The following is a 12523-nucleotide window of genomic DNA, read 5'->3' as shown; positions in this document are numbered from 1 at the left end:
GCCTGGGGTCCTGGCAAGGTAAGGGTTAACCACGTGACCGGCTTCATCCAGCAGCCAGGAAAGCCACACCCAAGGGGGAGAGACAACGTGGATGAACGTGAGCCACCCTATCAACCTATCCCGTGGCCTCAGTGCAGTCGCTCGCTTATCCTTGGGCCTCAGCTTCTCCATCCATAAGTGAGAAGATCAGAGTATTTAAAGGTTCTTCCCACTCTGACTTCCGTGCCTCGTGCCAGCTCATCCAGTCTTGTGTGCATTAGATGACTAGGCTTCTTCCTACCCGAGGGGAGCTGGGTCCATTGTGTGCCGGTCCCCACGTGCACGTGTGATCCACGGGAACTCACACAGGGACACACCCCGTAGGTGACGACAGCCCTCACACAGCCCTGGGCTGCGGAGGAGAGAACCAAGCAGCCGGATGCTAATCGCATGGATTCCCTTTATTGAACTGTACTAGTTACTGCAGTCAGATTAAGTCACATTTAAAAGCAGACCATCCAGTTGCACTGAAACCGATTATATTCATTACATAGTTTTAATCACTGTCCGGTGAACTGGCAAATCCAATCAAAGCATTAGTCTTTAATTAAAAAATGAAAAGGAAATATTCAGACAATAGCCAAGCAATCACATCACGATGCACAATTACCTAGAATTGCAATTAAAAAGTAGTTAACCGAAAGGGGGGAAAGAAAAACAAAGAAAAAAAAAGAAGCAAAGCAAAAAAATCACACTAATTCTTTTTTTTAAAAACTATCAATATAATACATGAAGGAACAAAGGACAATAGCCTCAAAAAGCGGGTTTCTCTAACTCTAGAAATGTAGTCTGCGGCGGAAACTCTAAAAGCACACTAGCTGTAGCAGGACAATAAAAAATACTGAGCATGGAATACTTTTAATCTCTGCCATTAATATTCATTTCCAGCTGCTTATAATAGCAGCGCCTCATGGCCAAATCATTAGAGTTTTACATCTGGGTTGCAAATGACACTTTGATTGGATGTAATGTTCAAATGGCCCTCCCCACGGCGTCTCCGGCAAGCCTTCTGCGGAGAGGTGTCCTGTCGAGCGGTCCCTCACTGTGCGTGCTGGCTCATCGTGTGGTTCTGCAAAGGCGAAGAAAAGGGACACGCATGAGGGCAGAAGAATGGAGAGCGTGCCTGTCCCCTCCCACTCAGTGCATTTACGCCGAGAGCCGCAGAAAAGCATCGCGTTTATTACAAAACAAAATGCAACAAGGAAAAAGTGCTCCGGGGACGCAGCTGCCCAGACGCCACGTTGATTTGGGGCTTGGGGATTGGTTCCTGTTGCTGCCAACCTGGGCTCCCTACGAATTTTTGTTTTTAGACCGTTCAGGTCGTACCATGGGGACTGGCTATATGAAGAGAGAGGGGAAATGCTGGGGAGGTAGTGGGAATTAAAAACATCCCTGTTCACCTCTCCATCTCCCTTTTGCTCTAATGATCAGGAGGAAATTATCTGATCGCCTGCAGGCTTCCCCCAGATCTCCTTCTCGGGCCTTCTGGGGAGCTGCTCTGAGCTTAGTTCAGGGAGACAGCAGATGAACCATGCAGTTCTCCAGCCAGGAAACACCCGAGTGGCACGGACATGCTGAGGAAGTGGGCGGCCTTGGTGCCTGTGGCCGAGGCAGGGGGCTGCCTGTGCCATCGTGAGACGGTGCTCTGGCCAGAAGACTGTTGTGTCGTTTGTCCGAATCCGCCTGGGAATCCAGGGCCCGGGTGGGCCCCTCTGGCCAAACGCTTCCCTCTCACCACAGCCCACGGTATCTCCTCCCTCACACCAGCCAGAGCAGGCCAGTAATGTAGGTCTGTTTCCACGGGAGCTAGTGGCCTGGGGCTGGGATTTGGCCTCTAAGAGCCTACGATCTTTTTGTTTCTTTTCAGCGGTCTGTGTTCCAAATCCACACCGATCTCATCAAAGCCTCAGGTGGTATTCGACCTCATGACACTGGAGAAAGGAAACAAAATCCACCCGGGGCAAGGCAACCCTGCTCGGGGGCAGCACAGGACCCCCGGAGACGGGAGCAGCCTCCCCAGAAGTGGGCGCCCCGCCAGCGCAGCCACTCCTCCGGGGCTGGGAGCCGCACCTGCAGCTCTGCCGATGACCACCAGGGGTCAGGCGTGGCGCTGCGTCTCTCTCCCAGGCTGCGGGTCTGGGCGGTCAAGGTGACCAGAGGATGCCCGCAGCCACGCTGGGAGGCCTGGGACCACCCCCGCTCCCCAGTCCAGGGCCCCGGTGGCAGCCCCTTCCCACGGCAGGCACGGCTGCTGCCTCCCGGCGGTGGCACCAGCCCCTCCGGTAAGCTCACGGCCAGGGAGAGGCAGCGCCCCGTCCTCACACAGTAGATGCCCGCTGACTCCCGAGGCACGGTACACCAGCCACTACTGCCCTCCTTCCTTGGGCTCCCGGACCACGTGGCCAGAGTTTGGCAAGCACACGTGCTATGTGTGGTTGCAGGCACATCTGTTGATCCTCACAGCAGCCTTACAAGGTAGGACGTGGTAAAATGAGGAAACTGAGGCTCAGACAGGGTCAAAGTACATCCAGCTAGGAAGCAGGAGGGGTGGCAACTAGAATCCAAGAGAGCCAGGGGCTTGGGCGAGAAGGCAGGGTTCCCACAGTGCCCTACGCCCTCGTGGGCACCCAGTCTGCGGATCATCTGAACTCTCCAGACATGAGCACAAACTCTGCCAGCAGCCTGGCACCTCGGTGGGCTTGTCAGGGACCCAGAGGCACAAGGCAGGTTGTCTGAGGCCACAGATGGGATGCGGCGGTTTCCATGGGAGCGCCCACCCTGCCGCCGAGGCACCTCTCCCTGCGCTTGTGCATGGCCAGCCAGCCAGTCCTGCGGGGAGCTGAGCCCACCCTACATCAAACCACCCTCCTAGCTTCCAAGCCTTTGCTGATTCAGCTCCTGCCTCCTCTCTCCTCCCAACCATGCTACTCGTGAAGTCCTCTGGGACTTCTGGGACACGGTGCTTCCCATCTCTGCAGCTGCTCGAGGAACCTCCAGCCCACGGCCCCCACACCTATGTGCCTCCCGAGGGCCAGCCTGGCCGCCTCTGCTGAGCGGCAGGCAGCGCGGCATCACTTCCTTTCTTGGCCCCAGCACCTGGCCCAGGGCTGCACACTGTGCTGACCGGACCCCCGGGCCTCCCATGCCCAGCGGTGGTGCAGCAGGCGCAGCTGCCAGGAACGACGTGGTGGTCTCCCTCTCCCACCCTGCCAACAGCCAGTGAGTTAACAGTGCCACGTGGCCCGGGTTCTCCGGGTGTGGTCCAGTCCTTCTTGATTTGTGGGGGGTTGGGAGGAGGGAGAGGAGGGATATTAGGAAGGTAAACACGTATAGCCCTTTCCTCGTTCTCAAATTATGGTTCCGAGGCTCTGGCACCAAGGAGACAACGAGTAAATGTTTTTGAATCAATGGAAGGATAAATAAATGAATAAATATATGGGTAGGATGTAGGTATGTGGAAAGGGGAAAGGACATGCCAAGAGGAGGGCACAGCATAGACGAAGGTATGGAAGCTGCAGTAAGCTCGGCAGATGCAGGGACCAGTGGGGCGATCCCAGCACAGAGATCACGGGGAAGACTGCTGGGAGCCCTGAAGGTCCCTGGATGTGGACTCTGTTTCATAAGCAGCAGAAAACCAGATGATTTCTGATCTTCACAAAGTCCTCAGGACCATCCACCAGCAACACGGGAAAAGGCGGAGGTCCAGGGCTCTCTGGATAATGAAGCAGCCTCTTGCCAAGATGCCAAGAACAGGGCTGGTGTGACACACATGGTCCACACTGGCTCAGCCACGCACAGAAATCCTGGTGATGGAAACCTACACCTAGGACTGCTGGTTAGGACAGTTCAAGAATAAATGCCACTTCTCAGGTGCAAACAACAGTGGCATTCTCTCTTCAAGGGCAGTAGCTGGCGGGTCTTCGGTTAGACTCAAGGAAGAACTTCCTCAAAGAGGGTGAAACTTCCTTACCTGAAGCTCTACAGGAACAAAAGCCCAGGATGTCGCAGCAGATGGAAACGTGGAAACCTGATGCCCCGAGGGGGCCAGGCAGCAGAATTCATTCAGCACTGCGCTGTGAAATGCCTGCTGGGTGCTGTGCTCTGGGACGGGCACAGTGGAAGGGAGGGGACGACTCCAGCTGGGCTCGGCCCCCGAGGAGCCTGACTGCGTGGGGTGGGGGGGATGCCTAGAGACACACAGACACCCAAACGATGGGTGTGGGCTTAAGGGTGCAGAATGGTGGCTCTGAGGGAGCCCGGTCAAGGCCACCCCATAAGTATGGGGGTGGCTGAGAAGCCCCTGTGCTCGGCCAGGACGGCATCAGCTCCTCCACAGGCCCAGGGCCCAGTCTCGAAAAGGGCAGAGGGGGTGGCAGGGACCGTCACGAGGACTCACCCATCGCCAGCATACCTGTGCACTGAGCAGCTCCCGGCGGAGCCACTGGCGGGCGGCACAGTTCAATGACCCTAAAAGCCCGTGGCTGCTTCCCCCAAGGCTTGAAGCTGCGGTTGGTTCGAGGGATGAGGGAGCTTCGTCAAGTCTTCCGAGAGCTCCTTCCACCCGGCATGGTTCTCACAAGGGCATTTTGGCTTAATGTCTATTTCTCTGTTTATGCCTGTGCTATATTTAGCCCCTTCAGAGAAGGAAGAAAATCGTTTTTTAAAGATGCTACCAACCCCGCAGATGAACACTTCCCGGCATCGTAAAGGCCGGGGCTGGGGCAGGGGTGGCAGCTGGCAAGGACCGGGAGGTCCCTGGCTGGGGGGTGGGGGGCTGGCATCCACACGGGCCTCTCTGCCTGCCAGGGAGATGCACGTGTGGGCCCAGGAGCAGGTGAGAAAAATAAAACGGGAGAACGGAAGGTGGGTGGCTGGCACTGGTTTGCGGCCGAGGTCCATTCTCCCGGCAGAGCCAGTGCGACTCTCCTGGTGGGTTTCTGGTAGCGCCTGCTCCGAACGCATCTGCCTGGTGCACTGGGCCATCTGCCCCCGGGATACAAGTGAGTGACGGGTGAGAGGTCGGGCCCTAGCTGGGACCCTGGTGAACCCTCTCTGTGGAAGTCATCCACAGAGGGTTGAGGCTCCCACACCCTCACATTCATTTACATGGCTGTTCATTCACTCATTCACTCATTCATTCGTTCATTCAGAAAACCTTTACTAAATCCCTGGGTGACAGCCACCATACTTGCTGCTAGGAATTCAGCAGTAAAATAACCTGGATTTGGAGCGAAGCCAGGGTGTATGTTGGGCAATGAGGGAACATCAGGATCACGGAGTCTGTGGCTGGACCATCCTTACCAAAGCACAGACACACCCTAGCATGGGGCAGTTGGAGATTCTGGTGGGGGGCCCATTCACCAGCCCCAGGAGACATCCCTGGCTCCACACACCTCCATGCCCTGCAACAGGCATGCACACACACCACATGCACACACACATATGCACACACACACACACACACACTGGTGTGTCCCCCCTGGTCGGCAATCAGGATTTCTTCTCCAGGTCTTGGCTTTGTGTTCTGTCCCTTGGTCTGGGACCCTGCTTGGTCTCCCTTTGATGTCCACTCACCATAGAGTCAAGGAGAAAAGACTAGTGGTGCTTAAACATGCTGGCTGCCTGGTGGCCTGGAAAACACTGCCTGTGAGGCAATGAGAGACTGCTCTGCACATCCTGAGATGCACGGGCACGGGCTGGACAGGGTTTCTCTGCACTGCGGGTCATTATTAGCTGCCCCTCCTGTGCTCCAGCCACGCTGATGACAAAATATCTCTAAAGTCCTGGCACCTCGCCTGGTCCTTTGCAAGTGCCCCATTTGTGCTAGCCACTGCCCTGAGTGATCCCAAGGCAGGGGGCAAGCCCTTATGGGCTGAGATGGGCTGAGTCCTGGGTTTGAATCCTGGCTCTGCCACTTACTAGCCATGTGACCTTGAGCAAGTTCCCTGACCTCTGGGGGCTTGGGGGGGGCAGAAATAACAGAGCCCACTTCCTAAGATGCCCTGAGGACTCAGGAGATAATGTGTGTGGACTTATCCCAGGCTGGCCAAGAGTAAGTGCTACATACATTGCCATAAACGGTGTCCAAGATACAGGGAGCTCCGTGAACGAGGGGCTGTTTGCTCCCTGCTTGTACCCCCATGGCACCAAACACGCTTGGGGGCTTGCAGTGGGGGCTTCTTGGAGGTCTGACAGACTGATCCCTCTGCCAGCTCCTCCTTCTGTGTGTCCCCGGGGCTGGCGAGATCTCAGGACCGCTCCGGAGAAGGCAGCACCTTGGATGGTCCTACCTCTGGAACAGCAGCGTCTAATAAAGGTCCTCCCCTCGTTGCCCCCTCCCCACCAGCCCCCTGGCTACAACTTCTGTACCCACAATTCACTGCTTTCCCTCCCCCCAGGGAACAGTGGGACGTCTGGTGAGGCGAAGAGCCTCACGGAGACTTTGTGGAGGAGGGAGGAGGTGTGCACTCATCCCGTCATTCACTCATTCGCTCATCCCTTCCACAGCGGTTCACGGAGGCCCCAGCCGGGCACCGGACACACAGAGGTGGAGCCCCAGCCTCTCCCTTGAGAAGCTCACAGTCCACAGTGAATGGGGGCGGCCTGGACTCACAGCCCCTTACTCTCAAGGGGCACGAGAGAAGGCCTGGTCCCGGGGCCGGGCCTCACCTCCCTGTGGCAGACTTAAGGGCACAAGGACACAGCCCCCGTACCCAGAGCATCCCACCCTCCCTGCTCACCCAGCCCCAGCTGCAGAGCCCACCTGGCTTCGCCACATCACCTCCCTCTGGTTCTCCCTCTGGTTCTGGTTTCCTCTGGTTCGGGAAAGAGGCTGCGGTTAATCCCCTTTCTCCCCGCTGCCTACCGCTAGGCCACTCCCTGGCAACTTCAGCCCCAGTGGCTCTCACAAGGCTGGTGTCACAAGGAGCAGTCTCCAGGAGCAGGGACCAAGTCCAAGAACCTGCCTTAACCACGGGAGGATTCGTTTCCAGGGGAAAAGGCAGATCCTTCGGGCTAACACTGCAGCCGTGTTCAGGCTAAGCGAGGTTCTGTTATTTATTTGTTTAACAAACACGGAGCCTGGCTGTGTGTGCTAGCCGGAAGACAGACAGACAGAGAGAGAGAGAGAGAGAGGCACATCCTGGCCTGCTACCAGCTCATGGCTGAAGGAGGGGGTGAGATTTCACAAAAAGGAACTGTGGGGGCTTCCCTGGTGGCGCAGTGGTTGAGAGTCCACCTGCTGATGCAGGGGACGTGGGTTCGTGCCCCAGTCCGGGAAGATCCCACATGCCGCGGAGCGGCTGGGCCTGTGAGCCATGGCCGCTGAGTCTGCGCGTCCGGAGCCTGTGCTCCGCAACGGGAGAGGCCGCAGCAGTGAGAGGCCCACGTACCGCAAAAAAATAAATAAATAAATAAAATTAAAAAAAAAAAAAGGAACTGTGGGGAGAACATTTCTGATTGGGGGGAGCTTAAGGAAAAAGTTGGCTTCCCAGCTGCCCTTTGAGGACGGCTCAGGTTAGGATTTGCACTGGTGTGTGTGTGTGTTCGCTTTCCAGGGAGATGGGACCACCCAGACAAAGGCTGAAGGTGTGAAGAATCCTGATGACGATCACAGCTAACACTCATCGTGAGCTCACTGTGTCATTCTTAACTCTTCACTTATATTAACTCATTTAAGCCTCACGACAGCCCTGGGGACTAAATACTCTCATTATCCCTATTTCACAGATGAGAAAACTGAGGCACAGAGTGGAGGTGCTACAGCTGGTTCATGGTGGTGCGGGAGCTGCACCTGTGCGGTCTGTATGCCGAGCCCACCCTTCACCACAGCCCTCTCCTGCCTGTGAAATGTGAAAAGTGCAACATATGTTGGGGGAACAATGAATAATTCAGCTTGGCAGAAGGACGGGGTATGTGCCGTGGAGACAAGCCTGGAAAGGAAGGAGGGGGTCTTATTGATGAGGCTCCTCGATGCCAGACGAGGCAGCTTGCCCTTAAATCTGGGCCACGGGGAGCCATCGAAAGTACTTGAGCTGCGGAGTTACACGAGAGGCGAGGAACAGGGAGATGCACACACCTCCAGCCAGAAAGGTCTACGGCAGGGCCCTCAGGCTCTCAGCCCCTCTGCTCCCTTCTCGGGCCCCCACCCATCCCCAGCACACGACTGTATCTTTCCCTTTGGGGAGGATACAGGTGCAGGCGGCCCTGCTTCCCCCTCTGCTGTGTATCACCTGGGCAGCCCCTCTCTGCTAGTGAGCACTTATTTTTAGAAGCGTTTGACAATCGTCCAAGGGTCTAAGATGAACAGATGGCCTGTCTTAAAGGCTCGTATGTTCGCTAGTTTGCACTTCTGACAAACGGTAAGCGCACTCGAGAGCACACCATAAACAGCACCGAATGAATACTCGCAACACAATTTCGCTAATGCACGTCATGAAAATTAGGAGTGAGTGATGGCTGAGGTTCCCCCTAAATGCCTGCCTGGTGACGCAGCCGCTCTCCCGGGGACCCGGGCCCTGACGTGTATGCGCCCCACGTCCCCCTGGGCCCACCAAGCAAGCCGGAGGCTGCCCATTTGCACAGAGGGCAAGGAGAGGTTCGCCCGTGTGGAAGGGAGACCCGTCCTTGGCATCGGAGGGTCCTGAGTGAAGCTGGTGACCCACCGCCCTGGGACAAAGCCTATGAGGCCAAGGCAGCTCCTCTGCGCGTGGGGACGTGTGTGGGGCTTCCCTGACCCTGCTTCCCAGACAGCCAGACGGGCTGTCGTCTGCCAGTCCAGAGCAGCAGGAAGTGAACGTCGTACCCGCTTAGCTGGGGAAGTCTGTCTCTCACGTGAGAGCCTCAGTTCATCCGGAACTCCTGGCGTGGAGGGAGATTCCAGCTTCTAAGGAGCAGCGGGTTGGCTTTGGGGGGATCTACTGCTTTCTGGCAGAACCCAGAGCAGAAGCAGTTTCGGGGACCTCGTCACCTGGGGCCATGTGAGAAAGAGCCGCGTGACCCTGACTGCTGCTGCTGGACGTGTCCCCAAAGGAGCTGACTGTCTGCTCTCTTTCATTCTCCTCGCTGCTCTAAGGACCCCGGGTGGGCAAGCAGCGACCCCCTGTAAACCCCTCTCACCAGTGCCCAGCAGCACCCAGGACCCAAGAGCCCAAAGCAGGTGGCCTTGGCCAACAACCAGTCCCGTGAGTGGGAAAAAGATCTTCCTTTGAGTGAAAATGTGGGAGAAAATGTTGTTGTGAAAAAAAAAAAAAGCCCAATAAACTCCCAAGGGGGCAGGTTCTGTACGGCTGTGCTTCGGAAATAAAACCCACGAGAGAATAGATTATGAGGAGGCAACCGAAGCCTTCTATTAGGACTCAGCCCATAAACAGGCTCCCATTCAGAGTCACCCAACAAAACAAGGGAACTAATAACACCCACCCAGAGGGCCCAAGGACTCTGGGGATCTGCGCTTCAGAATGCAAAGGGGCCCGATCGCCGGCCAGCGACTCGACTTTAGGTAGCAGCTGTGCGAGGGAAGATGAGGGCTTACGGCTGCGTCACGGGCAGAGGAGGGTGACATCTTTCCAGGGCTGCTTATAGATGTGCCCCTCCTCAGCAACAAGCCTGGCGCCGAGTCCCAAGTTAATCTGGCCACCACTGTTGCTGGTTCTCCAAAGGGAGATGGGAGTCCCTCAGGGACAGGGTGCCCAGCAAACCTGGGACAAAGGACCGAGAATCAAGGGTTTGGGCTGTGGTGTGCCAGGCGACCACAAGTTAGTTCCCTGCTGTGGATTCTGGCCCCTCCGGGGTGGGGACACTGCACTGGCCTGTCACGGGTCACTGGGAAGTCCATTCTAAACACATTAGCCAAGCGCTTGCTTGGAACCAGACCCTGGGGTTCATCTAAAATATGAATTAAGACATGGCCCCCTGCCCGCAAAGAGCCTGAGTCAGACCTCTGAAAGATAGGATGCCATCCTGCCAGAGCAGGGCAGGAACCGAAGCGTACAGGCCACCAGAGCCTGGGGAGAGACCGAGGCAGAGGTGCTGAAACTCCATTAAAAATGGTGCGGGAAGGGCTTTCCTGGTGGCGCAGTGGTTGAGAGTCCGCCTGCCGATGCAGGGGACACAGGTTCGTGCCCCGGTCCGGGAAGATCCCACATGCCGCGGAGCGGCTGGGCCCGTGAGCCATGGCCGCTGAGCCTGCGCGTCCGGAGCCTGTGCTCCGCGGCGGGAGGGGCTGCAGCGGTGGGAGGCCCGCGTACCGCAAAAAAATAAAACATTTCATATTTAAAGCGTGATGCAGCCAATGAAAACATGTCTGTAGGTCAAATGTGGCCCACGGGCTGCCAGTTTGAGGCCGCTGGTATTTTGCGAGGCCCTCAGGATGCTCGAGATATCTTCCAGTACACTGACTGGCTGATGCCCGGGGTGGGGGGAGGGTGGGCAGTGCTATTAGATGGCACGTGGCCCATCATTATTTAGGGTCCTCACCTGAGGGAGTGGGATGTGGGACCCTCCAGGGTTACGTTCTGGAGAAGAGGATGGAGCATAGAAGATGAAGCTCTGCTGAGGCCAGCGTGGTCCCCCAGGCCCTGGGTACCGCTGCCTTGAGGGCGGGGCCCACCATGCAGCCTAAGCGTTTCTGGGTGCGCCAGGTGCTAGCAAACCTGGGAAACCCGCCTTCCCTGGGGTCACACAGGAGCGTCAAAATGGCCATCTTGGGGAGGGGGGGCAGGTAGCCCCTCCCTCAACCACTCAGAGAGAAGAGCGCCAGTTTTCCATAAGCACCTCGCTCAAGAGTCTTGATGATAATCCCCTCGTGCCTCCCTTTCTTCCAAAGGACTTGAGAGTCCTCCCACCCATCACCCGCTGTGTCTCACGGGGGGAGAAGGAGAGAGCCAGGCATCGTGTGGGCACCGCCCTTGGGGGCACTTATGGAGGCAGCGTGGCATGACAGGGCTCCTCCTCTCTCCGCACCTACGCCCACCCCCAAATGCACGCTCTCACAGACACCCCGAGGTCACCCATCAGGGGAAGTGGGAAATCTCTGCATAATCCCCCGCTGGGTTCCGAACACATACACACAGGCACACTCACAGGTACCCCAAAATGAAATGCACGCAGGTGCACACACACTCGTGAAGAGTCCATAGGCACCTACACACAGTCTCACAGACAATCACACGCACAGTCGTGGACACCCCACATCCCAGGCGTGCGTGCACACACACACACACACACACACACACACGTTACACTGACAACACGCTGCACAGTGGTTCAGGGTTCGGTTATTGTTATTTTTGGCTTTTCATCTCCCCATACAGTGCGGTTAACCTGCCCTCACCCACACCACCGGGGGGACACCCCTGCAAGCCCCCGCTTGCCGACAACCTGGGCTCCAGCCAGGGCTTCCTCTTCATGGCGATGGGACACTGAGAGTACAAAGTGCCATGAGAGGAATGGCCCAGGTTCTCTCTTCCAGGCAGCAGGGAAGTGGGAGATCTCTGCTTAACCTCCAGTGGGTCCCAACCACACCCAGAAGAAATCCGGGCTCCAGACCCCAGGCCTGACAGCCCTATAAGGTCCGGCGACTGCTGGCCCCGCAGCCTCTACCACCTTCTCTCAGCTCCCCACCCAGGCCAAGCTCTTTCCTCACTCAGCCCTCTTGGCGGCCACTCCACTGCCCCGAGGCTCCCCCCAGTTTCCCCAGGCTCCTCCGCATCTGACTGCCATGGCCTGGGAAAGCCCTTCCTGCCCGTATGATGAGGGGCCCCTGTCTTGGTGCAGCTCCTCGCCTGCACAGGTGTCCTTCTAGCACTTTCCTCAACCTGCAGTGACCAGGCTGCTTCCCTGCCCCTCAACTAGGCCATGAGCTGCAGGCAGGGACCTCATCTCTCCATTCTCTGCTAGGCCCTGTGTCAGCTCAGAGCCCGGCGCTTGCTAAAAACTCAGTATTTCTGAAATGACAGCCAACGGGCGATGGTAGTGAGGCAAAGCCTCCACTGACAGGGCCAGGGAGAGGAGAAGAAACAGGGCTGCCCCTCTCCCTCCATGTCCGCGGCCCCGCCCAGGGCATGCTATACTTTTCCCTCAGAAGTCCAGGGATCCTTTGAAGACACTGTGCTAAGTGCAACGAGCTGGTCACAGAAGGACAAAGACTGTATGACTCACTTCTATGAGATGCCTAGAGAGACAGGAAGGAGAATGGTGGTTTCCAGGGGCTGTGGGAGGGAGGGGAGTCACTGGCTCATGGGGACACAGTTTCTGTTTGGGAAGATGGAAAAGATCTGTGGATGGTGGTGAAGGTACTTAGTGCCAATGAACTGTCTGCTTAAAAATGGTTAAGGGAGGGCTTCCCTGGTGGCGCAGTGGTTGAGGGTCTGCCTGCTAATGCAGGGGACAGAGGTTCGAGCCCTGGTCTGGGAGGATTCCACATGTCGCGGAGCAACTAGGCCCGTGAGCCACAACTGCTGAGCCTGCACGTCTGGAGCCTGTG

At 57.0% G+C, this 12523-nt stretch overlaps 1 protein-coding gene across 1 annotated transcript in view; it reads right to left on the bottom strand.

Annotated features, from left to right (window-relative positions):
- Positions 1-419: 419 nt before the first annotated feature.
- ZNF423 (zinc finger protein 423) overlaps positions 420-12523 on the bottom strand; it is a 329315-nt gene continuing 317211 nt past the window's right edge. The window contains exon 8 of the mRNA XM_004264880.3: positions 420-1108. Coding sequence (XP_004264928.1) covers positions 1079-1108 — 30 coding nt within the window. The 3' untranslated portion in view covers positions 420-1078. The remainder of the gene's footprint in view (positions 1109-12523) is intronic.

The sequence above is a fragment of the Orcinus orca genome, chromosome 20 (assembly GCF_937001465.1).
Source record: "Orcinus orca chromosome 20, mOrcOrc1.1, whole genome shotgun sequence".
NCBI classification, from domain to species: Eukaryota; Metazoa; Chordata; class Mammalia; order Artiodactyla; family Delphinidae; genus Orcinus; species Orcinus orca.
The sequence above is the reverse complement of the archived record's forward strand: the minus strand, read 5'-3'. Positions and strand labels throughout refer to the sequence as shown.